Raw genomic sequence first — 27,485 nt, 5'->3', positions numbered from 1 at the left:
TTGCCATCCCATTTCCACAGCTTGGTGAGTGCACAGGCCAAAAACTCATAAAGCTGTTTGCTGATGATATTTTTTCATCCAGAACTTCTCTTCCTTCCGCTCAAAGAATCCTCCAATTCCATTTTTATGGTCTGCTTGACTGTCAATGTTATGGTCTGGATCATTTCCTCTTTTTTTTCTCTTTTTTACTCCTTGACCTTTTTTTTAATCCCTTTGACCCCCACCCCCGCCCGTGTCCCCATCGCCCTTGAATGATCTCCCACCCAATTTATTTCCCTGAATGGCCATTTTCCTTGTCAGTCAACTTTATTTTGTTGAAACCAGCAACATCGCCTCCTTGGTTTTCACAAGCATGGAATCGGTCCAATTGGTTACTTTAACGTCCTGACTATGTTCCAACAGTACCTCTAAAAAAAAATAAATCACAGTTTGCTGCAGAATCTTCCATCCAAAATCTTCTGGGGTCAAGAAGTGGAAAAGGAGAGTTTAAGTACTAGTATAAGTCAACAACATATCCAATAAATACTGAAATGGGCTGATCTCGCTAAAGCCAAATACAATTCATTTAAGATGCTGGTTGTCCTGTGAGTTTTTTGTATTCAGAAAAAAAAAAAACGGTCCAGTTGCTTTGATTCAATTTTTGCAGGGCAGGAAAAACGGTATAGAAATGGATTGATGGAGGAAGTAATGGAAAAAGAAAAGGTCTCGCACTACGGCACTTCAAATGACAAGTTTTTGTGTGACTTTATTTTCATGCGACTCCAGATTGACTCCCTGGTTAAATGCTTTAGAACTTTGACTGATGTGTGTTTCGTGTTTTTATCAGAGATGGACACTTTACCAGATTTTGCCGGTCCGTTCCTCGTCCTTTTCGAGTGCCTCTGTCCTCACATTTCAACATTTGCATTTTTTTACCATCATTGTAGACAGAACCAGATCAATGTCTTACAGAAGGTCTCAAATTTCAATCAATGTCGTTGAAGGATCTTCATCGCTCATTGAATGGCAAAATTCACATTTGTTTTCGGCATGTCGTTCCACAGTTTTTGTGGTTCATAACAGTCGAGTACATTTTTAAAATTGAGACAGTTTGGATCGTGAAAGGTTCACCAAGATGGATGGTGTGCTAAATAGACTGCGTCGGCCAAATTGCCCGTAAAGCCAAATCCGAGGCTACTATCGTTTGTCCCACTTTGTTTCTCTTCACTCTCTAATTTCACTGGCACACTTTGTCTCACCCATCTCATGTCTTCTGCTCTTGTGCTATTCTTCTTCTCTGCAGCCTCCAATCCTCTTTACATCTTTTCCTCCTCAGTCTCTCCTCCTTTTCCATCTCCACTCCTTCTTTCTGTCGCACTTTCTCTCCTCTCTTTGGGAATGGCGGGATTATGGAGATGAGCATGCCATTGTTAAGGACAGGGAGTCATCTGTGATCCTTTGGCGGCATTTCTCAATGCGCCCGGCAGGAGAGAAAGGCATCGCATAGAACGCATGTGGCTGTCAAATTTAGGAGCACACACACCTCAGAATAAGGGGCCATAAATCTAGATACATATACATCCAGAGAGAGATCAAGGCATTGAACTGTGGTACTGCAACACTGAAAAAAAAAATGCATACAAGAAACATGATCAGACTAGGGAATCCAAAATCTATGAAAATTCTCATAAACAAATGGCAACACATTTTAAAGCTAACAAAGCTGTCAGAGCGGTGGAACTAACTGGATCTGGCAACCGCCAGGGGGTATCATACTGCAGAGGGGGGGGGTGGGGTTTGTCTTTGTTTTTCTAGAGCTTCCTGACTTGACCCTTTTGAAGTTTTAATTTCCCGCTGCTCGTGTTTACTGGTGCACTGTATTACGGAGACGCACAGAGGGGGGCAGACTTGGAAGGTAATGCGATCCATTTGTTCCAGTTCCAGTCAGTCACTTAAATATTTTCATCAAATACAGGTTGTGTCCTGCAATATATTATATCTGCCTGTATTTTTAATGCGGGTGTACTGCGCATGAGTTCATTTCCTTTGCAATTAGCGGATGCTAGGCAATGAAATGGGGCGTGATTATACTATTTTTATTTTATACTATTGCAATGTAGAGGATAAATGACGGTAGCAGGTATATGTACTAAAGGCTCTGTCACAGTCCCGTCTGGAATTTTTATTTAATTTGGCTTTGGCAAGATTCTGCTCCAATTTGTGGTCGCACATTAGTTATAGCAGTCCAGTTTTCTGCCCAAGCTCCTTTTACTCTTCCCAATCGCACGTTGGATTCATCCAGTTTCCCTTCCAGTCTCTTGCTTAAACTGTGAAGCTTCCTGTAAAAATCGCTGACCACTCTCTCCAGTTACCAGTCTGCTGTTCTGTGTCATCTGGCCAATCTCTAAATTCATTCTGCCTCATCTCATTATCGCGACAATCAATTCCCTTTCATGTTTTTCTATTCTCCAGTTCAGTCAAACCATTTTCTTGTCCATTTTTTTTTAAATAGTTCTACATGCAATACATGCTGAGCTACCAATCATTTCGTCTGGTCTTCCCAGTCGAATAAATCCAGGCTGTGTTTTTCCTTTCCAGTCCACTCTCTACTCTACCTCCATTTCAGCCTGGCTTGTCTATCCTTTACTCTGCCCAGATTTCTTTTCAGTCTTTCAGTCCAACGGCGCAATCACCTGTCCGACGAATGCTGGGCTTACACTTAATGATTTTCACAGTCACAGACTAAAAAACTGTGAAAGTCATAAAGAAGTTTTCGGGCTTTTCTGAAGTCGTCGCATACTCGATATTGATGTATCAAACATGGATAATATTATCAAAAGGCTTTCAGTCACTGCGGTGACGTGACGCAAACTACAACCTTGAGTTCTCGCCAATCGGAAACAGGAAACACGGATGACGGGGAAACACCAACAAAAAAATATGACTGAGCATGATGGGGGGGTAAAATGTGCTTTGCGGGGTAAAAACGCCTCAAGAATATAGTTATAGTCTTGTAAATCGAGACCCTGCAAAATTCACAGTCTTAGTAAAATCTCAGACGAGGCAGTAACTAAACACTCTATAACCTGTCTTTAAAATGTGAGCAGGTGTGCGATGTTCATCTTCTTATGTGCAGGTAGCTTTTGTCTGACTTCGGGCAACCGTCCCAACTCACGATTTGCAGCACAGAGTGATTTGACGAACGCCTATTTCATGTTATGACTTCATTAAATTTGACTTTTCCATTTACCCAACAACATGCTGCAGTGGCACCTCATCAATTAGCAACTGCCAAGCATTTGGGAATTAAATTTGTCGTGAATAACAACACTCAAGAAAGATCAAACTCTGGGCAAACCGATCACAGACTACTTTCTTAAAAGAACCCAAGTGCAGCCCTGTCTAATCATCCAAAACAGTTGTAGCGTTCCATACAATCTTTGAACCACCAGAAACTTTATGAAATACAGACAATAATATTTGGTAATTGAAATGCATTGTTAATTAATGGATGTCACATGTCCAACATTGCTGGGAGGCAGCAGTCCCGGAAACATGCAAGATTGGTTTCTGCATGTTTTTTGTTACAATGCGAAACACAAGCTGCTATGTGAATTGTCGGTGAGGTATTTAATCCCCTTTTGCTCTCCCAATGACATTGTGACAAGTTAATACCAAATTATTTTCCACATTGTTTTACAAATAAGGCTTGATAATGGAATGCTTTGTCATCTGCACAATGTATGCAGGAATGCACTCCCAAACCAACATAAAGCAAGATTAAAATAAGCTGTCCATTTTGTGTTTACACACACACACACACACACACCCACAACAACAACAGCAAATATGCAAACATAAATCACCTTGTTAAAGCCCTGCTTGCATCTGTGTGTGTGTGTGTTTAGTTTTTATTTATTTATAAAGAGAAAGCTCTATGGTAAATTGGAATGTAACCGCTTTTACACAATAATTATTCAGATAGTGACAACAAATCCCTACAGCGATAGATTTAGGCGATTGAATTCCAGTTTCGGTGGGGACTTTCCTGACTCGTTTTCCTTTTTCACCACTACATTTGGAGACTCGAACACTTGCCATGTGTGAAAGATTAAATAAAGGTGTGAATCCTTGGCGTAAATCAGTCGTTTGAGCATGTTGGGCCACACTGTCTCCCTGCAGATGAGAGAAATGTCGAGCCATAAAGTCTTTTATGTCGCTTTTCATTGCTGTCCTGTAAGACTGACTGCAAGCTGTTCTTGCAGCACAACTGCAGCGACACCAGCTGTGCCGCCGCTCCCCTGGAAGGTAAATGATGAGAACTGATGAGACGAGCCAGTGTTGTAACACATCAGCTGTTTAAGTCAAAAATTGCCCTGCATCTCAAGTGGCTGCATTTAACCTTAAGCAGGGAAAGATAATGAATGTCGGCATATGGTAAAGGGGGAATGATTACCAAGTTGACCTTCAGGCAACCTACCACGACGAAAGAAAAAGAATAGGAGCTTAGTTGAAATGTGCTCAGATTCTATTCTGCGTTGATTTGATGATTATGAGGTTGGACGAAAAAAAATAAAACAACAACAAGCCTACTTTCTGATTAATGGAGGATGAAGCACAGACAGGAGGGGCCATATTGACACAAATGGTGACAAAATAACTGCACCATTATCCAGATTTTTTCCAAAATGGATTGAAATATAAATGGTTGTTGAAATTCACGCTGGACTCCGCTGCAAAGTTTCGTGGACATTGGTTTTGTGTTCATTTGTTTGAACTTGCTGTGTCCTATCATAAATGGTTTGCAAGTCATACAGAGTGCAACGAAAAGGGAGATTAGAAAAACAAAGCTACTGGTGAGCTAAAACTTTAGCACCACCGGTAAGTTATTTGGTAGGCTACTTTTATTTAGAACAAAACTCTCGCATTTGTTGTGCTGGGCAGAGATAATGGTTCCACTCTGCTTGTAACGTTAAAATTTTTTAAATTTAATTAAAATTATTAATTAAAATTGAAAAAAATAAATTATTTTAATTAAAATTAAAAAATTAAAAAATTTAATTAAAAAAATGAAATGAATAAATAGATAGATAAATAAATAAATGAATAAAATATCAGAAAATATTTTTACATTTTTATGGACATTTTTTGTGCATTTTTTCCAAAATAGTGCAAACAAACAAACCAAGAAACATTCCCTATTTCCCTTGTACTTTTCAGCTTTGAGAAACAGTGAGTAAATAAGTTAAACAATGAATGGAAAAAGTTTATTTATCTCATCATTTCACAATTTTTCGGAGAAATTAGCACTCAGGCGATGGAATGTAAAATGTATGGTTTCGGTTAGGCCATCTGAAATGGATTATTTGCGTTTTCGGGTGATAGAACTGTTCCATTGTTAAAAATAAATTCCCCTAACTGTATTTTTCTTCAAATTCACTATAAAATATCAGTGCTTCATTCTTTGCCGCAGAAAATACTCCTTCATAAAGTTTCTGTAAAATTGCTTATGTGTTATTTGTCTAATCCTGCTCATAAACATAATGGGAAAAAAAATGTCAATAAAAACAGGCCTGAGAGAACAAACAAAAGACCAAGGACAAAAAAAAACTCAACATAAAAGTCGAAAACAAAACTGAAAAGCACACTACCAAAAACATATTTCTTTATTTGGCCTATATGGGCGCATGATTTTCACAACCAAAATTATTAACGACCTCCAGAGCACAACAGGTATAATTTTTTTTTTTTTTTTTTTTTTTGAGTGATTCAACTGTGAGCATCGGGTAGCTCCATATTGAAGGTGCTATTAGAGATCCTCTGCAGCGTCCAGCAGCTGTGCCATCTCTCGCCTGGCAGACACACAACAGTCATGAAACCATCTGTGTGTGCCGGCAAGCACAAGTAGATATAAATGTCCTCCTTAGAACTGGAAGCGTACCGCTACCTCCTCCACAGCCATCAGCAAACGCTATTTAGGCTCGCATGCATCTGTGTTTACCTTTTTGCTATTTTAGCTCAAGACCAGATTAAATGCCTTCGAGCGTCTTTGCTTTGAATCGGCTAGCAGTTCTTCTCCACGAGAGCAATTTAAGCTGTTGAAATAGTAAAACTGGAAGGTCAACTATATGTCACGTATAAAACTTTAAAGGGAGGGATCTCAAAAGCAAATGAAGCGAGGTGGCAAGGCTGAAAGTTATATTCTGGACAATTATTTAGGTTATTATATCACTATAGTGGCTGGAGCATCCATACAATGGCATGGTGAATCAATTTCGCTTGCTATGGGATAATACGGGTCCCATGTGGAAAAAAAGGCAGACTGAATCTAAGACCGCAGTAAATTCCCGACGGAGACAAATTGGAGTGTTGGGGAATTGACATGACCTTAGCCAACATGTTTGCCTTTTAAGGAGTTGGTATTATATGCTTCAATAGGACTGCGCCTGATAATGCCTATTGCTCTCTTTCCTCTCCAGACGATTTCCTTGCCAAACAAGTCCAATTTATCCAACCCCATTATCACACCTTCCATGCCTACGCAGATTGAAAATGTTCCGCCAGCTCTCTTTGTTTTCCCCTAGTTGGAATTATACTGGAATCATTATGAAAATTGGCTGCTGTATGCACTTGGCATAAAAAAACAACCACAACATCAACAATCAGCAAGATGAGCAAATGCAGGTGGTTGTTTTTTCCATGTGAGGACAAACAAACAACAAACATTTTCTAATTTCAGTTCCATAATCGTATTTTTAAGGCTAGAAAAACGCTCTAGAATGTCAAGCAAAACTTCATGCCTGACGTGACACGAGACGTCAGAATATCCGGCGCGACCTGAGCTCCGTGAGCTTTGAAATGATTTGCTCCAAATCAGCTTTCTTCTTTCTTTGACCTTTCATGCTTTTCCATGCCATCACAGCGATGGGAGAAAGCTTGATAACCATAGAAGACAAAATTGCCTCACCAAAACAGGAAAGTCTATTTTATTTTTCAGTGCAATATGAAAAATATTATTAAAGTCCCTGTAAAGTGAAAACTAAAATGTGTTCTTGGAAAACCGGAATTAATGGAAAAAATGAACAGATGAAAAAAAAAAAAAACCGCTAAATGTATGAAATACCTAGTAGATAATTTCGTACGTCTAGCGTCTTATGCCTTGACATCCCTATTTTGGTTGAATCATGAAAATGTGTCCCTCCACCTCCAGTGGCTATAAAGTGCGCTATGAATATAATTTGTTCGTAGAAGTAGTAGTCGTATATCCCACCATATAGTTTTTTTCCACACCGTGACGAGAAGCGTAGCCACCAGCTAGCTCGCAAGCTAACATGCTTCTCATACCGTGGATAGGACTGCGAACTCGTACGAGTGAGCGTTATTCATCACGTGGCTCATATTACATGATGGACTTTTGAGCACATGCTTCTTGCTAGTTAAATACCCACAATGCTGTTTCAACATATTACGATATTTTGAATAACTCAAAATGCACATTTTTTGGGGTGTGTTGTTATAAATAGTTACTAACCATGTAATTCCAACTGAGTAAGTCACAGATGAGCCAGATAGCCGCTGATGCCTGACTGAGTCCTTATATAGTGGGGGGAAGCGCTTGATGCTGGATGGCCAACTAGGGCGCACCTAAAACACAAGGAAAATTTTAAAATTAAATGTGAATAATGCATTGAGAAGCACATCTTTATATTTACTTAGGGAGGGTCTTTGAATATCAATTAAATCTGAAAATAATACTTTCAAGTCATTATCCGATAGTTGAATGCGTAGCACCAAAACAGTTTTACAGAGTTGAGCATGTATTTTTTTCTATTTCACAGCCAACCATTCTTTACATAAACCACAACATAAATATTTTTTTCTGTTACATGCCTCTTGGTGAGGCGACATGCTAATTATAATTTTAATGTAAGGAATAGCACAACCTCACATCACAAATATAGAAGCAAGCAAGGATGCAGTATGCAAATGGGCAACGTCCAATGGATAAATACGACAAATGTAATTGAGTTGCACATTTAAAATTCCTTGTCAGTGTGACAGCTGCTCTCCAGTGTGTTGAGAAACTCACCTCAAAACTATATTATTTTGTTTTTCTCGCACGCATGAAAGCGCATGTGTACATTCGTGCATGATTGCTTCCCTAGGGTGGGATTCAAAGGTAAATATGGTATGTGCTTACTCCGCAGGGAACTCCTAATGGTCCTTTTCCTTGCACACATCACCAAACACCTTCCAGTTCTTTATGGGCTCTTCTCATCTTCACACACAACATTCAAATCAACCCTGAGGGGAAGGAAATACAGCTCATATAGAAATTAAATAAGCGTGCTGTAATGATGTGGATCTTAATTCTGCTTGAAATATATATATATATATATATATATATATATATATATATATATATACACGCACACACACATTAGGTCCCCTTACACAAGCTACTCGTTTCCAAGCCAAGTATGAGTTTGCAAAAAATCTCAAATTTGGTTGGCATCAACTGAACATTGACCTTAGTGTTCAGTCAGTATGTTTGATTGGCTGTAAATCGGACACTGATGTGGCAAATTAAAGTCATCAGTATGTAGTCACCTGTTGACTGATAAATGCTTTGTGGTCACATAGGAAAATTAGTCCAGGCACGAGATATTAGAACTATTGAAATAAAGACTGCTAGTCTAAAACGTTTTTTTTATTATTTTTTTTAAATGTTTTATTTTTAAGTCATTCACTGCAAACACATTCATAATGAGGGGGAATAAATGATGGTATATTGTCTCAAAGTATGGCTACAATTGTATTACTTAATTCATTTCTTGCTTTAACTTTTTAAAAAGGTTCACTTGCACTGATTACTTATTATTATCCCTCAAAGGAGAAATTTAGTTTACACTCTGCTTTATATATTTTGTGTTGCACTGCACACCCTTCCACACACATGCAGGCAGGCAATGAGAAATGCCAGAGTGGAAGTTTTGGGCATTGAGGGGGGGGGGGATTGTAGGTTAATGGCTGGAGAAAATCCATGATTTCAGAATTGGGATGGTGTGTGTATGTAGTTTATGAGTTGGTTACTTTATGTTCTGAAGGCAGCGAGTAAAGTAATACATAAAAAAAAGAGATAAGCTTCAGAAAAGTTTGTAGAGTGAAAAGAGATGTGACAAGAAGAGGAAAAATTGAAGCGGTAAATGGATGAGGGAAGAGCTGGCAAGTGAGGAGCTGTACTGGCAAAGACAACAAAAGCGAAACTAGATACAACGGATGTGAATGCCTTTTAGAAATGAATTTGATCGATATAAAAAAATAAAATAAAATAGAAAGATGGCATAGCGGGTTATAAAACTGCAGCATGGCCGCCATGACGTTTGGACCAGTCAAATATGTGTCGCAGTCCTCTGATGAGAGTTTAATCGCACCTCAAACACTCCCTTCTGCAAATAGCCACGACACAAATACATGGCACCGTGCCAGTTTTGGCATCCCATAATGTTCCGAGAGCATAAGTCACCATTCCGTCTGCATTGTAAATATCAAGTGGCGAGGGGTCAGACGCATCTCTAATTTAACCACCAGCTAAGTGGCTGGATTTTTTTATTTATTTTTTTTTTTTTACGGCTTTATTGTTTGGATTCTTTAGTTGAGTTGAGCTGGAAGCGTGTTAACTTAGTAAATGTTTTATTTTTGTTGCACAAACAATCAGCATATTTTCCAGTCCACTCAACAGCTATGAAATGCTTTTGAATATTCAAACAGTAGATCAAGGATGAATAATGTAAATGCACGATTTTTCATCAGTGCTACACAACCACAAACATCCTGACCAGATGTACAATATGACAAAAATTACATTTTAAATGTGAACTAAATATCTGCCTATGTGCATAATTTGTGCTCTCAATATATTTCATTGTTGATACATTTTTCAATGCATTTATAAAAGATCCACTATCTTAACCCACCAACAAAGGGTTTGAACCCAACAACTAATCCACCCTATTTTTTTCCCCAGCGCAAAGGGCTCTCTTCCATAATAAATAAATAAATAAATACAAAAATAATTCAATTCAAGGACAGCACAAAACTGCTGAACAAAAATCAACTCACACAATTTTTTTGGGTATTTTGGTACTATTTATGTCCTGCATATTATTTGAAATCTGCAAATATTAGGCCAACTCACATTGTAGTATAAGGCAATGTAATTGCAACTAAGAAATGTCTGCAGAAGTAAAATCAGGTAAATCCTTTGCATTTCATACACGATAAAAACAGTCGCAAAATAGTCGTAGTAAGTCGTAGATGTAACAGACACTGTTTCCAATATGTATTTTACATCTACTATACTGCAGGATTAGCGATGTGTCGTGTGCCCAACAGTATAGGATAGCAATTGAAGGTACCAACTTTAACGATGCGCCGTTTGCTAACTCCAATCACAAAATGTTTTTTGAGTTCTTTAAAAAGTAGTGGTTTTCGGAGACGCAAGGACAACGATGATATGCAGTACCTACATCCATCGGATGTGACTCCGTAAAAATCTACATTCGCTTTGCGTATCCTGCATATCATTTGTTCTTTACATGTTGAATACACTGCTTTGCAATGAGAAATTGGCTTTAATATAAAATCCTGATAACAGAAGCCATATTGAATGTTGTGTTGGACTACATTTCAAATAGAATGGCGTATTTCACTTACTGTAATAAAATTATCATAAGCTGCACTTAGTCTAAATGGGAACACTTTGTCTTTGAGGGTTTAGGCAGAAGCTTGTCATGCATTCCCAGGCTTCTTTTTTTTTTTCTTCCTTTCTGAGGATTGCACTTAGAATAAGTTATCCCTGTGGCCCTATATACACACACGCACACACCCCTTCTCACATGAAGTATATATTCTGTAAGTCCTGAGTTGGGAGATAAAATGTGTGAAAGAAGAGCAGCAGGATTTGGAGCAGCATGCAAAGGGGGAGCAGCCAAAATAGAGCGAGAATATCAGCAGCGCTGCCTGCCAGACTCACTGAGCTGCTAAGCAGGGCTTAACGATGCCCAAGGGTGTGTGCGTGTGTGTGTGTGTGTGTGTGCGTGTATTTTGGGGAGCTTTCTTTCTTTTTAAACCCAAAACATGAGTTCCATGTTTCGGGTTCAACTGGAGGCCAAAGAGTCTGAATAGCAGAACTTTGTTTGAAGGTTGATAACTTGCCAATTAGGGTTAGCGGTCGGGTTATTTTTCCCGTCATTACTGACAGAATGCCCGCTTCTGTCGTTCGCTTACGGCACAAATATGGAGAGTGATTCATCTTCAGTCGAACGCACAAGACTCTCGCTTTCATTTTGAATCTTGCCTGTAGTTAAGTGAGTGGAACACATGACTAACCGCGCTTATCACAATTTTGCGCCTCTTGCCACCTGCGCAGTACGTAACCATATTGTTAAATCAATTCCCATGCGATTGCGTTCATGAAACTTAAGGATCATTATCTTTGTAAAGGCAGACCGTTTGAGACACCCTTTTTGCATCGAGTCTCGTTACGTTTTACAAGCGGCCATCATGTCGTGGCTGCTTGTGGGTTTCTATTGTGTGTCACAGTTGACCTTCCTCACTCGCTCCCCTCGGGTGTCCCACATGAGCGGGCTGGCACAATCCAACAGTTGATCGTTGAGCCCACAAGGTATCATCACTTTTCATTGCACCCAATCAGCGCGCTTGGAAATAAAACGGTGCCGCATGCTGGAGTCGAGCCAGTTGCCACACATCTCCCAAAAAAACTGTGAAAAACGGTTGACATGTTGAAGGGCATGGCCTACTTTGATGTTACATTGCTGTTCTGCCGCTTCGTGAGGGCTTGAAGGTGTTTACTTGCTGGTTTGTTTCGTGTTTTCACTTGAGCCTGTTCTCGCGAGAATTCAGTAGGATTTTGTATGCACTGTAGTCAGTACCACACAAACATATTTTGGGTTGCTTTGTTTTTTTAATCCATAAAAGTAATGCCTTTGCAATGTTTTTTTTGGTGTGTTTTTTTTTTTTTTTTGACTTATTTTTTTGTGAGCCCTAAAAATGAGTGATTTGATGAATACCACGGTTACCATATCACCGGTGATACAAGTTACCTCATAGCACACAGGTGTTGAACTCAAGGCCCTGGGGCCAGATTCGGCCCGCCACATCATCATATGTGGCCCGCGTAGGCAAATTATGCACAACTTTGTGTTTCTTGCTAAAAATTGCAAATTTTAAAACAATGAATGTTAAAATATTGAAAGCATTTTTTCTTTTTTAGCTATCACATTTTTAAAATTAATTGAATGGTCGTTGAACTAACATTTTCCTGGATTCTAGTTTGAAAAACTGGTTATCCATCACTTTGTTGCGTACATGTAATAATAATACGATGACGATGATGATGATGCTGCATATGGGTATGTATATGGCCCACCGAGCAAAACTAAAACTATGATGTAGCCCGCGACAAAAATTAGTTTGACACTCCAGCTATAGATGCACCATGCAAAAAAAAAAAAAAAAAAGCTACAAAGAAAAAATATAAAAAACAACTAACAATACATTACACAATCAAATCACGCTCATATTCATCATCATCTCAGAATGTGTTTTGAGGACTTGAAGGTTTTTTTTTCTGGCATTCTTCTCCACAAACATTGTGGAGAATTAAGCAGCAACACCTCCAGAAAAGCGTCCCACAACCACCTCCACACCCGCTGTCACATGCGTGTGCACACACACACACACACACACGCACACTCACATAGTCAACACCCTGATAATACACCTACGATGCTCATCTTTTGCGTAAAGAAGATGCAAAAATATTAACGATTCTATTTCCTACTAAAGGTGAGAATGTTTAGGATGCACAAAGGAGGTCATGCCAGCTGGTATGTAGCATCCCACATTTTTCGCAGTAGGTGAACACAAAGTGCATTGGGGCTGTCATCGGAAAAACACAGGAATAGTATTATTTAAAAAAAAAACTGGAATAAAATAACTAGAGTGACTTCTGGAAGGACTAGACTTGTGATGAAAGTTTAAATAAAATGTGTGGAAAGAACACGGAATAGGCATGCAAAAGATGCAGAGTACTAACTAGCACAAAAACTTTATTGGTGTTGCTTTCTGTTAGATTCACCCTTACACTTTTTATTGGAATATATTACCTCTGCTAATTATGTTGCTGATCACATAATAACAAACACTGCACTTGACCTAAGAATCCACCATAATACAATCGCAGGTCATAATATCGGAAAATAATGCATATTATAATATAAGAGTTGAATGTGTTTTACGGAGTTAATAACACATCTTTCAAATGACACGTTGAAGAGGGTAAAGCATTATAGATATAAAATAAAAAAGTTTTAAAATACATTCCGAATATGCTTTTATGAATAAGAAATGCAATTCAGCATTTATATGATTCTCATTAAAAATAGTCTGTATTTAGAGGCTGGTTTTCTTCTGGAGTTGGAATTTGCTACTAAGCTTTTTAATCACCTGTACGTCACAATATGGATGGAAGGCATAAAAGAAATGAATAGGCCGGCTGTGTCGTTAACAACAGACATCGGAGTAGGAGTGCAGTAACACTTGTCAGTGAGTCACGATTCTTAAAGTTTACACCACAGATTCGCACCTCGATTAGCTGTCGCCTGAGGGTGTCTGGGGAAAAAAAAAAACAATGGCGCAATGGTGAAGGCAACGAAATGCAGTAAACGTGATCAAATAAAAGAGAACAAAAGTGTTGGTTTTTTTCATGACATTTTCTACTTTGTATATATCTATTGATCTATATATCTATATACAAAACAAAAACAAATTCAGCCATTATATATTTTAAGGCTCGCTCTCTCTTTCTCTCTCTCTCTTTCTCTTTCTCTCTATTGCATTTTTAAATGATTGTTTGAAGAATGTTTTACTGTTGGTGCAGTAATATTAGCCATATAGAAACAGTCTGAAAGTACAACTTACATCAGAAGTGCCCAAGTCTGGTCCTCAAGATCCCCTATCCAGCCTGTTTTAGGTGTACCCATATTCCAACACACCTGATTCAAAGGAATTAGTTCATTAGCAAGGTTTGCAAAAGCCTGGTAACAATCCTAATGATTTGAATCAGGTGTGTTGCTGTAGGGATGCATCTAAAACGGGCTACAAAGGGGATCTCAAGGACCGGACTCAGGGTTGGCTGATGCAGCTCAGTTCGTGACTCCAACCACAATATGATAACCATTTTGTAAAATTGACATTTCTCACGTTTAATAAATTCACAGAATGGTGTTGTTTTAACTCTCTTTGTTTTTGTATATCTATTTTTTTTGCTCCCCATAGAGCACTTTTGAGTGCAGCGATGTTTTATTAAATAAAGATGAGTTGACTTGAGAGTTGAGAAGCCCATCTGTGTGCGTCACATTCAAATTAAATGGCCACATTTGCGCAAATAATGGCATTATGTCAATATTATGAGGAGGAATTTCGTGTCTTTTTGCACCACGAGGCTCCTGCTATGGGGCTTACCTGTGGGCGCTCCGTGATTGGAGAGGTTGGCATCATAACCCCGCCCCCCTCCGAACGGCTGCGCGTCTCTCCAGCTGGTGAGCGCACAGTTGCTTTCAGCTCCCAGGCCGCAGCAGAACATGAGCTCTCACCCCACTGAGCGGACGATCCACGTCACTCATGCTTTCGCCACGCGACTGCTGAGGGAACCTGCCGCTCTTTAGGCACCAAGTCACGGTAACATCGGCTGCGTTTTTTTTCTCTTGCCAGTTTTAATTCTTTCCTTTTTGGATGCGCCATGAAAGCGCGTTGGGGGAGTTGTGGCGCGGGGCTGGTGGCGTGGACGTGGGTTTGGAGTGTGGCGTGGTGCATCCCGGCGAATGAAGGTAAGATGTGTGTCGCTCAGCCTCACCTTTTGGGCTTGGCGAGTTCTTCATCAGTTCGCGGGACCACCGCGCGCGTCTCTCGTGTTGCACGCGCATGGCTCTCCGCCTCCTTAAGACATGTCAAACGGTAAAAATAATAATTAAAAAAACATTTGCTGAACACTTGCGTGGACTGACACCCACTGCGTGTGACTTGACAACGCATTGAGAAAACACACTAAGGTCTTAATTTTAACGATCGTTTTCTCTTTCCGATAGTTGTTATTTTCTCTGAGGAATTGAGTCACCGCCGGTGTTGATCTTATATCGGAAAGCTAATAAAAGGCTATAAATTGTCACTATCGTTTCATCAGCTGGTGCAAACATGATGACATAAGTCACCCAAGCTGAACCGCCACGTCACATCACCTGTCACATTCGACATCTAAAGGGGCGATGTAAATACGGCATGGAACGGGGTGTCAGGTTTTGTTCCCACGCTACAGTCTGCACACGGTGCAGAATTCTAATGGTGTGAGATGAAGGCTATTGTCGAGGGCTATTAGTTGGCATTATCCCTGGAAAGGGAGAACATTCTTCAGCCTGCTTATTCTTCACATGATAGATTTATTTGGACAAAGTTGAAGGTGCACTGAAGTGTTTACCCATTGTGTGGCTGTAGAATTGATTGCTTCTGGTGGTTTTTGTATTGTTTTTGTGCTCGACATCCTTCATTTATTCAAAAAGTTGGAATTCACCTGATACATCACACAAGAGTCCTGGTTTATATGCTGTCACACATACAGCCATCGTATCAAACGACCACATGAGATGATTTTCAGCAGCACGTCTCCACTTTTGCTTTATGTAAATTTAAGTTGGAGCATCTCAAGCTTGGAATTTGGTCTCCGGTATATTTGATGAGAAAAGTGATGACGAGTCTTGGGGGGCCATAACTGGCAGAGGCTGTATGAAATAGTGCAACATTAATTTTAAGTGCTGGGGCCCAAAGTAACTTTTTTTTCTTTTATAGGGTCACAAATTCCCGGTGTTAAAAGACCACCTTGATTCTACAGAACATTTACTTCCTGTTTTGATTTCAGTAAATCCTCTTTAGGTAGCAAACTAGTTGAGTCTTAGTTTCCGTGCGACCACTTAGCGCTGCCAAATAGTGATATCCTTGAATTCTTACTAATTCTTTATCTGGCAGCTACAGAATACAATATATAGAAAATAATAATAATCAATAATCATCAAAATGATACCCAAACCTTACGTAAACATTTTTTTGGACAACTTTGAAGATAGTTTAATTTTTTTAAGGCCATCATATCATGCTCGGCAGTCGAATTTGTTATTTCCATCAATCTTATAGCTACAGACAAATGCAATTTTCTTTCGCTTGGTTGTGAGGCTTGTGATTAATTGGGGGAAGAAACTGTGAATACCAACGACCTTAATGGCTCCTTGAATATTTAAATAAGTGCTCCAGGAGTGAGGAAACATCTCGCTGAATTTAGTGACATCACTGATGAGTCGCTTTGGAGGTAAAATAGTTACAAGTTGATGAATTTCCTCTTTTTGGAGTCAGTCCATGTTCATTTTAATTGATCGCTTTCTCCAAACATGTCAATTTACTTTATTTAAGATGCTCAGACATCTGTTTTACAGATGAACGCCGATTAATAATAATAATATTTGACTAATGACGACGGTATCAGTTATATGAAGGTGCACGTTAGTGAGCGCCAAACTCATCACACTTGATGGTGTTGATATGAAGAGAGTGGAATTGCCATATTGGGTTAAATAACACAAAAGGAGTTGATTAAAGTGGCTGTGTGCATAAAAACAAGAGACAAGATAAGCCATTACGATCATACCAGCGCGGTTCAAGCTAACAGGACCTTGCATGAAGGCAGATGTGAAGAGAAAAAGGACCATGTCGGAAATTCCAAGGTTACATAAAGTGCTACGCACCTGTTATGGCTGGTGGCCGTCATGGCCAACTGTCGACATGTCAGAGTGGAAAATGATCAAAACATAACACAAAAGCCAACACAGAACCCGGTTATTCAGCCCATTCGTGAGTTGTAGTACCCCTCCATGCCATTGGCGGCGATAGTCACTTGGTAGCCTTTGATGGTGATGAATGAGAGTGATTATGTTGTCTTTGCGCTCTTCTGTCCAGCCAGCTGTTATGTATGAGGAGATGTGAAAATGAGCAAAGTTTGTTTAGTTCTTGGGAAATAGCTTCAATTTTGACCCTTTTTGCAATTTTGTCCCTTCTGGTTCTTGTCCCGTGCACTGATTCGCTAGCTGACAGCCAATCACAGTGATCATTTGTCCCAACAGCCCGACCCGATTGTAAATGTTGAATCAGCCAAACATATTTTCCAGACGCTCCAACAACGGCTTCGGCTTTACAACGTTGCTCACTTCACCAAATAGACGACTTGTACACACTTTCAGATGGCCGACGTCAGATTGTTGCGTTGAGGCCTTTAACGCAACTGCGCATGCCTTTTTGTTTAAAAAAGACCCCCGTCCCAAGCTAAAAATTTATCCACTCCTCAGAATTTGTGAACGATCTTTCAAATGATATCAGTGCAGCACTTGAAGGCCGAGCCGCCGCTGAGAAGTGACGGCTCTTCCCAATGTCTCGAGTAGATCATTGTCACGAGTTAGACGGTTGAAGGTAGAGTGAAAGCAGACACGTATCCCATATGATCTAGTTCAGCATCACTTATCTCTTCTTTATGGCCTAATTAGTTGTCTAATCGGCGCCAAAGGACATCTTTTATTATTCTCAGCAGAGCAGTAGAGACTTTAAGACTAGCGGAGTGTGTAGGGGGAGGGTTGGAAATAGAGAACATCCACCGACTCTGCCCACATACAAAAAACATCACCATAGATTTTGATTAACATTCCAGCGTCTTTGACTCGAATGTCTAACATGCATTTTTTTGTTCTGGGAAAAATTACATTTTTGTGTCTGCGCCCGTGACCCTCTTGAGGATAAGCGGCTTGGATAATGGATGGATGACTTGTGTCATTTGAGGCAGCATGTATGGGCTGGCTAGTGCAGCCATCCTGTGTGGCGCTAGCATGTTCTTGTGCAGGTTTTCTCCAGACACCTTCCTCCAAAATGCCAAAAATATGTGTTAGATTCATTTACGACTCAAAATCTTCCACTGGTGTGAATACTAGTTTGAATGCTTGGTTGGCCCTGTGATTGGTTGGCGACCAGTCAAAATGTGCCATGCCTCTCTGCCGAATTCAGCTAAAATAGGCTCCAGATAAACAGGTCCATAGATAAATTATCGGAATTTCCCCATTTTTTGGCCCCTTTATATAAAAATAAATAAATTAATTAATTAATAAAATAAATAAATAAAATAATAATAAAATTATTTAAAATGTATGCAATGTTTACTTTAATGTTATTTAATGCCTGGGGGCGCATTATACACAAGTACAGAAAAAAAAAGCGTTTTAAGTGCTATTTTGTGGGTGCGTATTATATAAGGGGGAAGTTACAGTATGTCAAATGTTTATTAAAGATTGTTGATGCCTCAAAGCTCTTGAGGAAAAACTGAGTGCATTACTTAGTCTTTACCAGCAGAGGCACTGTCTGAACCCGTTTACCGTCTAAAGAAGCCTAACAATGATGTCAACTCTGGGGAGTTTGCTTCAGCCTGGGCCACATTATTAAAAAAAAAAAAAAAAAAAACAGGAGTTCAAAACATTCTACAACAGATGATTGAATTCCTTCAAATGTAAATTTTAAAATTCCATCATGTTCATTATTGCGCAGATGATTAAAAATATTTAGTCCAGTGCCCATCCCTGTGCGCTGATCCTCACCAATTACTTCTTGTAAGCGTAAAATAAATTGCATAAATGTGAGAAAACAAACAGGAAGAGAAAAACAAAGGATTCTTCATGCTGGACTTACAGTTTTATTGAGTGCTCACTGTGTAACACGGAACAAGTTCAACATTATCACTGATGAGATAAAGTCAAGTGAACCCTGCCCACACCACTCAAGCTGCTTTTATTGCACCTGATGCGTGTCAGCTCAACCTCTTTTCAATCGCTTTAGTCAATGTTATCGATGTTAAATGCAAGGTGAAAATTAACGTTGTCCACTTTGACAAGAATTCCACAAGAAATGCCTCAAAACATTGCATTTTGCTCTAAGTTAGACAATAACAGTGGCAGCTCGAAATTTGACGAGCAAAAATGAAAAGCTTTTCCTGCATCACGCTTCACATGCACGGTGAACACGGCACAGTTAAAGTGACATATGTTGCTGCAAAGAAACATTTATTTTGTCATCATTTTGAAAGTGGTTAGGTTAATGAAATATGCCGTTTTGAAGAACGAGGAAATAATGGAACGTGAATTGTGATTGCTGTTATAAAACAGACAGCGGAGCCGAGTGAGCTGGCTCGATTTTAAGTCGTTTGAAATTTCTCATTCCTATTCTAAACGGAAAGTCCACTGACATTGTGAAGTCAGTTTCTGGTCTTTTTTGTGATTTTTTTTTTTTTTGTTTTGTTTTTCTAATAGACATGTTAAGCACCCTTCTTCATGTTCACATTTTGTGTGACAATGTCAGCATTGTGCACTCTTGAGTTTGTCTCCAAACCTTGAGGCATATTTTTCTGAAAATGTTGGTTATTTTTCTGGAGATAAGCAACAAATAAAAATGTGGTTCCAGATGTGCTCACATTTCCCGTTGATCCGTTGTTATCGTGATTTATCGGCGGAAAAACCGATGGGAATTCTGACTAATGTGGACTGTCCTAAAGGAGGGGGATGAGTTGGGTTTGGAGGATTGCAACGGTCAGCTACTTATGCTTGACAGCATTGGGTGGGAAAAAAAAAAATAGGCTGACGTAGGAAGATTTTGACTCGGTCTACGTGAGCCGCGTCTTTGCGAGCTGCCTTAATATATGTAAATTGATGGTCATGTTAACGGGATCACGTTGGCAATCCTCACACCATTTGATGCCTGGAATGCTGCTTTGCATTCTATCTGCAAATGACAGCCACACAAAAGCGATGCCATACCTGGAGACGTCGTGGAGTAAAAATCAGCTGCTGCATATCTGATCTCTTTCTTGGCATGTCTTTCATTTCCACTTACTGCTATTTTCATTTTACAGTTAACCTGCTGGATTCTCGCTCTGTGATGGGAGACCTCGGATGGGTGTCGTACCCGAAAAATGGGGTGAGTGAGCATTGAATTCATTCATTCCGCATAGATGAGCAAGTTACTATGGTCACTGAAAGCTACACTTTTTAATAAAACAGCCCGATTTATTTTAGGAAAGTTAAAGGTCATTCAAGTTTCCAAGAAGTCCCAGTTCATTGAAAGGCTCGTTTGAATTCATGAATAAACTATCGAAAGTCATCATGGCACATTTAATTCTAAAGCCAAGAATTGGATTTCCATGTCCCGAGTCTTCCCAATAGGAGTGCTAATTAAAAAAAGTTGGAAAATCGCTCCTGAAAAAGAAATGGCGTTTAAAATTTATTGAGAACACCTCAACTAGTGATCAAGTCGTTAAAACTGTTTTATCACCCGCCCTTTGTTATTGTGGAATGAGGTGATGGTTCTGTTGTGCTTTATTGGAGTCATCCATATTTTATGATTTTTAAAGCATATACCATGCACTACTATAAAATGGGCGTGATAAATGATTAACAATTAACTGATCATTTCAATTAACTTATTGTGTGTAATATATAGTTACTATCAAACAATGCAGTACCGAGATGTATTCAATGGTATTCTCCTTATTTTGGTTATTTAGTTCTGTAGGTCTCGAAATGAATCAATTCTTATCAATTAATCTTTTAGAGCCACAGTTTAACTTAAAATTGTCAAAATCCTCAGATTCCTGTCGTGCTTCATGAAAGCAGATTGTTTTATTAAGCAAGGCATCTGCTGTTACTTCGGAAAAAAAACAGCTCAACATGTTCCCCAATTTTCTTGTTACGCCACAAATGAAGGATAATCAATTCATGGAAAATAGTTTAATCAACTTTAAAACGAATTATTTGCAGCCGTACTCTGACTAAACTGCAATTGTCATGTTTGACCCAGCAAATTGTGTGATATTGTGTAACAGTTGATTATTTCGCGTTGTTTAATTATTTTAAAAAATTATATCAATTAATTGATAAAGAGTAATTGAGGAAAAAAGATTTAGAATTAAACTTTAAAGCAAAATACATTGGTATCCGTTTATCTGATTAATCGGTGCAATAAGTTGATAGAATGATCGATTAAAAAACAGTTCAATTTGGTGTGATGGAAAATTTGGGTAGCCGAACGTATTAGAAGAGGCAGTCCAATTCCACATGGCAACAAAAATAAAAAATAAGCATGTTGTCGAGTTACCCGCCTTGCAGTCAAATGTGTTTGTTGTGCTTTCTGGGAAAAAACATCATCTCCAATATCAGAAAGCTTCATTTAATCCTCATTGATTATCGCCTCGATGGTGAAGTCTCCTGGTTGTAAATATTCCGGTCTACCTGCCGTGCTGACCATTGCGATTTCTCACCTCTTTTCTATTCCAATCACACCTCCTCAAAGGCTTTTTTGTTTTGCAGCTGGAAAGAGGAGATGTGCTGAAAATGCACACACATCCACAATCATTTTAATCGCGTGTGATTATGCCTCATGGTTTTATCCGAGTGCGTATATAACCGCCTTCATGGGAGATGGAGTTAAACACAAGACCCCTAACAACATCGTTGCTGTTTTTTTTTTTTTTTTTGTTGTTGTTTTTTTTTCCATTCAGTGCAAGCTGGCATTTGTATTCCAGTTAACATATTGTCTCGTGTTAAAATGATTTGCGCGAGGAACAGGAATTACTGTTATTGGAATTTGTATTGTGGAAGCTGTTTACAATGGAGCCCAATCTGGAGCGCCCTCTATTAGCTTGCCGACACACGCACACACACACACACAGCGACTTGGCAGCAGCAGTCTACTACGGCTAAATAAGATGTTAAGCAGGGGGCTTTTTTGGGCTCATATTCCAGATGGTTTGTTTCATTCTCCTCCTCCTCCTCCATCCGCACTGCTATCTTTTACATTGGCTTCTTCTATCTATCCAATTGCCTCTTCATGTCCTTGTTGCCATCTGATTGTCTTTTTATCTCACCATCCTTCCTATTCTCCCTTCTGTGCTCCCCACCAAACGCTTCAGTTTGCTTTGAACAAGAAAGCAAACGGAAGGTGCGTTTAAGGACAGGCGTCTCAGTCCCAATCTTTATTTATTTTTATTTGCTGTCCAAAGTCAACCGTGAAAATGCGAGCTGTAAAGAGTTTTGAACAGTTTGCCAAAAAATAATGATTTTTTTTTCTTCACGTGTGTGACACTTTTAACAGTACTTAAAGGAGCGAAAAATTCAACATCATCCAACGGCCGTTATATTTCATTTGAACGATATTCTGTACGCACGGTACAATGCGTATAAGGTGTAGGATTTTAGCCATCAATTTAGTTCTCAGGTGTTTATTGAATGTTGGGAGAAGTGTAAAACGCGAATACGAGGAACCCACCCATGCAGCTCTCGTCTAGCCACTCAGATACAGACTCGACTACTTTCACATGCCCGCCTCTTAAAGGCGCAGATATTACAACACAATGCAGTGTATTCTACACATTTTAGGCTTTTTTTGTATGTATGTTCAAACATGTGTTTCAAACCGTGCTTTGAATTTTTTTTACTTTAAAGCATGTGGGAGGAGTTAAAACTATATATGAAAAAAAAACCTCACTTCTGGTCTCTCTATATTGCAAATGTACACCAATTGTGGCTGGTTCTAGAATGTGTCCCTCACATTAAATGGACGTTCTTGTTCTCCCACTGCTCCAAAAATGTTCATAATCAGTCACTGTATTTACTTTAAAGAAAAGCGTTTGATGTGGTTGGCAACAGATGATATCCTAGTGTTGCTTCTACTGTTGTAACCGGAAGACAAAATGAGCACAAAGTGGACATTTGTAGTTTCTGGATGGAAGTCAACCATGAAATATTTGCAAGTTACGGCCAGCCTGCAAAGCAAGTCCTGGCAAGACCACTTAACTTTGTTCTTTCTTCCATTGGGACCAACCCTCGTCCATTTCGTCTGCCATATTGTGTCGGAGAGTGATGGCAGATTAGCTGAGCTGCTGCTCGCATGCCATTTCGTGCAGGCTTTTATCGACTGCATCTTCAAGCGAAAAAAATAAAAAAAAGAGGGCACAATACAAGGGACGCTTGTCACAATAAGGATTATTTTCCCCATCCGCTCCTTCCATGTCACCTGTCTCCGTTGTATGCTGTTCGTCTAACCAATCCCAGCCCCATTTTGATGTGTTATCCGGACCACATCTAGTGGACTCATCAAGAGTGTTGACAAAGGCTTTAAAAATTGAAGCTGAAAACACACGTGACAACTGATTGCCAGCTGCCAGCTGGCGGGAGATTGACGGCAACCAAACAACTCCCCAACTAGACTCCTGCAACTACTCACTCTTTTCACGCTTCAAAATCTGATGGGGCTTGGTACATGCTTCGAATACGAACTGCCTTGCCTCATGGATGGATGATTTCAAATCCAATTCTTGTAAAAAAAATGACGGGATAATATTTATTTATATAGTTTTACCATACTAACATGCTTTAAACACATTTGTACATGTATATATTATATTAAATATGTCGCTTAGATCATTGCATTCTATTAGTTCACTGTAGATGGCACTAATTTCTACTCACTGGCCCTTTAAAGAAAAAAAAAAAAACACAAACTGAAGAGCAAGTACAAAATATAGTGTACATTTTGTAGTGGTTATGTGTCTTCAAAACTAAATTCCCAAATGTATCTTACAGTCTAAACACGTTACATTTGTGGAATAAGAATTAATTCTCGGGAGGCCGCCATGTTGGGCGTTATCGCCCTCTGCTGTCAAATTAATTTAACGTCACTACTGCTCTTACGCTTACGTTGTGAAACCAAAAACTGGAAAACTGCTTAGCATTGCTAACATTTTTCCAAAACATTTCTTGTGACATTAAAAAATGTAATCTTTCATGACTGCGCTTTTAGTCGATCAAACTGACTTTCACCACTTGCTGCTCACCACTCATGCCGGTTTGTATGAAGTCTTAAGGGCTTGGTTTCCATCTCGGACAAAGAGCACATCGGGCATTCTGAGAGCGTGTCTTGATTGAAACCAGTTGTACGTAAGCTTAGGTGTGCTCACTCTTCAGCTCAAGTTGAAGACTGGATCATTGTTTACCTGCTGCCTGTCCTCCGCACACACATCCATTGAAACACATAGGAGCAATGAAAAAAAAAAAAAAAAAAAAAGAAGTCCGCCATGCATCGACTGTCTTGCTGATTCAGCATGAGAAGCCTGAGATAAGGGCGGCCGAGTGACAAAAGTGCAGAACGCACACATATACCTTCACAAAAATGGCTGCTGGTTAGGCGTCAATGCTCCATGGCAGCCTACCAAATAAGGACAAAAGGGAGGTGGAAGGTCAAAGATGTTCAACAATAATGCCCCTCACTCACTATCCATTATTGTGGTTTTTTTCTTTCTAATGAGTCAATTCCGTATGAACATGTGGACAAAATTGTTGCCGCCCATTGGGTACGGAAAGAAATGTTTGAAAGAAAACTTGCAGCAGTTCTTTGTGTTGTGCGCTGTGTGATTAAAGCAATAATAGAAAACATAGCAGGAAAGTGATTATAGTGATGGACAGAGCAGAGTCGGCTGGGTGAAGAAGTCGACCAAAAAAAAAAAAAAAAAAGTGAGAGGGTGTTGCTGCTGGTGATAGCGGAGGTGTTCCTTTCATGGATAAAGAGCGGGAAGGACTGTTCTATTACAGTGTCATGGCGGTCAGCTGTAATAGGCGGTAATAATAAGTTGGAGACGGCGTTGCGGTGCCAGGAGGGCACTCAGCACAGCCGCGGGTGGTCCGCTGACTGATGTGACAAACACAGACACAAACATGCATGCACATAATAGTCAGCAAAACAAACACACACACTAATGAGGAGCTGGAGGGATGCCTACAGGGACTTTCGAGTGTTTGCATGCAAGTGATACGGACGGCGAGTGGAGCAGGATGTGGAGGTGAAATACAGGCTGAGCGGATGATCAAACCTTGTCGTTATTTTCGCACCACTTCAGAGCAACGCTGTAATACATGTGGATTATTTTGCAACATTTCTGTGACAGATTTTTTTTTTTGTCTTTAGTTGAGCTGCATCTAAGAAATGAATACAGTGACGTTACGTTTCTTTAATTATGTATACTTTTTAAAAATTGTATTTTAACGTATCCAAGATACTTGCTGTATGTATTTTTTGTTGGACACCGCACAGAGATAAGATCACACGTATGTAAATTTTGCGCAAAGAGAGTGAAAGGGGTCCGCGCTGCACCAAGTCGACGTTATTCATGCGGCTATTGCAGTTATTTTTTTTTCCCAATCCCATATTGCGCCCCCTCCCTTGAAAGAGCAAAGTTCGGGATCCCCCATCCTTCCCCTTTCCTTATGTTTTTCTTTTTCATCACTTTATGCTCCCTGCTACCCTCGTATCACAATGCCTCACACTCATTCACGAATTATACCTTAAATTTTTTTTAAAGCTTTAATGGCAGCATTGTCCCTCGTTGGTTGTTTCTCAAGATAAATTGGTCTTCAACGTCTTATTAACTTGAGTCATCTAAATTGATCCAGCTCCTATCACATTAATAATAATAATATTGTGCATCTGCAGAGTTGTTGGGGTTACCGTATGTCAATGTCGGTGTGTGTGTACGTGTGTGTTTGTATGTGTGCTAAGCTGTGTAAAGCTCAGTGAAGGCTGCAGGATCGGTGTGATCTCACCAGTAAGAAGTTTAATGTCTGCACAGGGGCCGACTACGCTCCAGTCTCAGACGCATAACTGTCATGATAGCCCGCACATACTCGACGCATACACATACATGTGTTGTTAATTTTGTGGGCACTCATTGGCATCGATGCGTAAAAGTCAAGTATGCATAGAACATGTCTGGAAATATCCCCATCGGCGTGCGTTCCCATTGAACTAAATTCTGCTCATCGACAAAAAGGCAAGGAAACCCGTGCGTGTTGCCTAAATGCCCCAGCAAAGTGGATGATTATCAGCTAAACAAAAGGCAGAAAGAAGTGGAAAGGAATGAAAAGTCATCAGGTAGAAGAAGACTGATGCGGCGAGCCAAGGGGCGGGGGAAGGGGGAGGGGGGGTTATAGAATGAGACAAAGGCACAAGGTTGTGTACAGCAGCCGCGGAAAGGATGATTAATATGGGCTATTAAGCTATAACACCAGATCATAGTCTGGTCCCTCTGGCCAAATTACGTTGACATGATGAAGCGGCTGTATTAGCCATGGGAGAGTGCTAGCGATGCAGATAATAGCCATATCCCGGGAGAGTTGCAGAAGGAATTAATGCCGTTTTATTTTTTATTTTTTTTCGAACTTGTAATCATTTGCGTTCAAACTCTCTAAATGCGCACATCAGGGATGACTGGACTATAAATTTTCAGCAGGTATGTCTCTCCAAGACTCACACATGAGCTAATCTACAAGTAAACGTTAATTCCTTTTTTCGCTGACAAGAACTCCGCCCCTCGTTCACGGGTAATACATAAACTCGGAAGTCGCTCTACTCTTTTGGACTGAGGGGAAATGAGGTGGAAGGGATGAGGATTAGTTTGCTCACCACACTGAACCACTCACAGCTCTTTATATACTTTCCTCTTTCCATGTTAAGCCTCGCATATGGCTTTGCCGTACCTCGTTTTGACTTGATTTTCATGGTTCTTACTCTCTTCACCTGTGTATAATGTTAAATCATTTAACTAGTTTAGCACCTCAAAGCACAAATCAACGCTTGACTGGTTTCTAAACTAGCCAATAAGGGTTCGGCGCGGCTGTGAAACTGTCTGTGCATGACCTGTAATCTGAGGTGCTGTTCTGTCTCTGGTTTCTTAGATTGGATATGATTTAAAATCAATAAAGTTCTTGACACTGTAATTTTGAAGATGATTGATCGATAGTGTTGTGTGGTAGAGACTCGGAACCGATGGAAGTCGATGAGCTAGCATTGTAAACCGGTCACATAATGGCGACTTCACATATACGAAATTATGTTTCTAGGAAGTGTACTATTATTTGGTGGAGTTTGATTTTCTTCCAAGTTACATTGATCCACTGAGTGGTTCGGTTCAGTTAAGTTAAACTATAGCACGACCCTCGAGAGACAAGATTGCGATTCCACTGCGGTGAGCATAGGCGGGATGACGACAGTTGTGACAGCTACGTAAATAGTGAGGCGCCTTTGAATTAAGCAGAGAAGATGAATGTGACACATTTATTTTTTTTCCATCTTGTTCCAAGACAATCCTCTTTGTCCAGTCAACAGACAGCAGCGTCTCTGGCGTGATCTGCGGTGACCAGAACACCAGTAGAATGTTGAAAAGTGGGACAGCACTTGTTCACTTGTTTATCCTTTAGAATCTTAAAGCTAAAAAAAATACATAAAATAAAAAAAAAATTGATGAC

The 27,485-nt window shown here is 39.7% G+C and overlaps 1 protein-coding gene across 2 annotated transcripts in view; it reads left to right on the top strand.

The window, feature by feature from the left end:
* Nucleotides 1–27,485, top strand: part of unm_sa34860 (un-named sa34860) — a 140,324-nt gene that overhangs the window by 52,908 nt on the left and 59,931 nt on the right. Inside the window, exons 1-2 of one of the 2 annotated variants that reach the window (XM_088281832.1) lie at nt 14,635–14,891; nt 20,045–20,109. In XM_088281832.1, coding sequence (XP_088137958.1) covers nt 14,804–14,891; nt 20,045–20,109 — 153 coding nt within the window. In that variant the 5' untranslated portion in view covers nt 14,635–14,803. Of the gene's footprint in view, nt 1–14,634; nt 14,892–20,044; nt 20,110–27,485 lie in introns of those variants that run through there. The other variant, XM_088281833.1, reaches the window with a different exon arrangement.

The sequence above is a fragment of the Idiotropiscis lumnitzeri genome, chromosome 18 (assembly GCF_059441095.1).
Source record: "Idiotropiscis lumnitzeri isolate Australia: NSW breed Sydney's pygmy pipehorse chromosome 18, RoL_Ilum_1.0, whole genome shotgun sequence".
Taxonomy (NCBI): Eukaryota; Metazoa; Chordata; class Actinopteri; order Syngnathiformes; family Syngnathidae; genus Idiotropiscis; species Idiotropiscis lumnitzeri.
The sequence above is the reverse complement of the archived record's forward strand: the minus strand, read 5'-3'. Positions and strand labels throughout refer to the sequence as shown.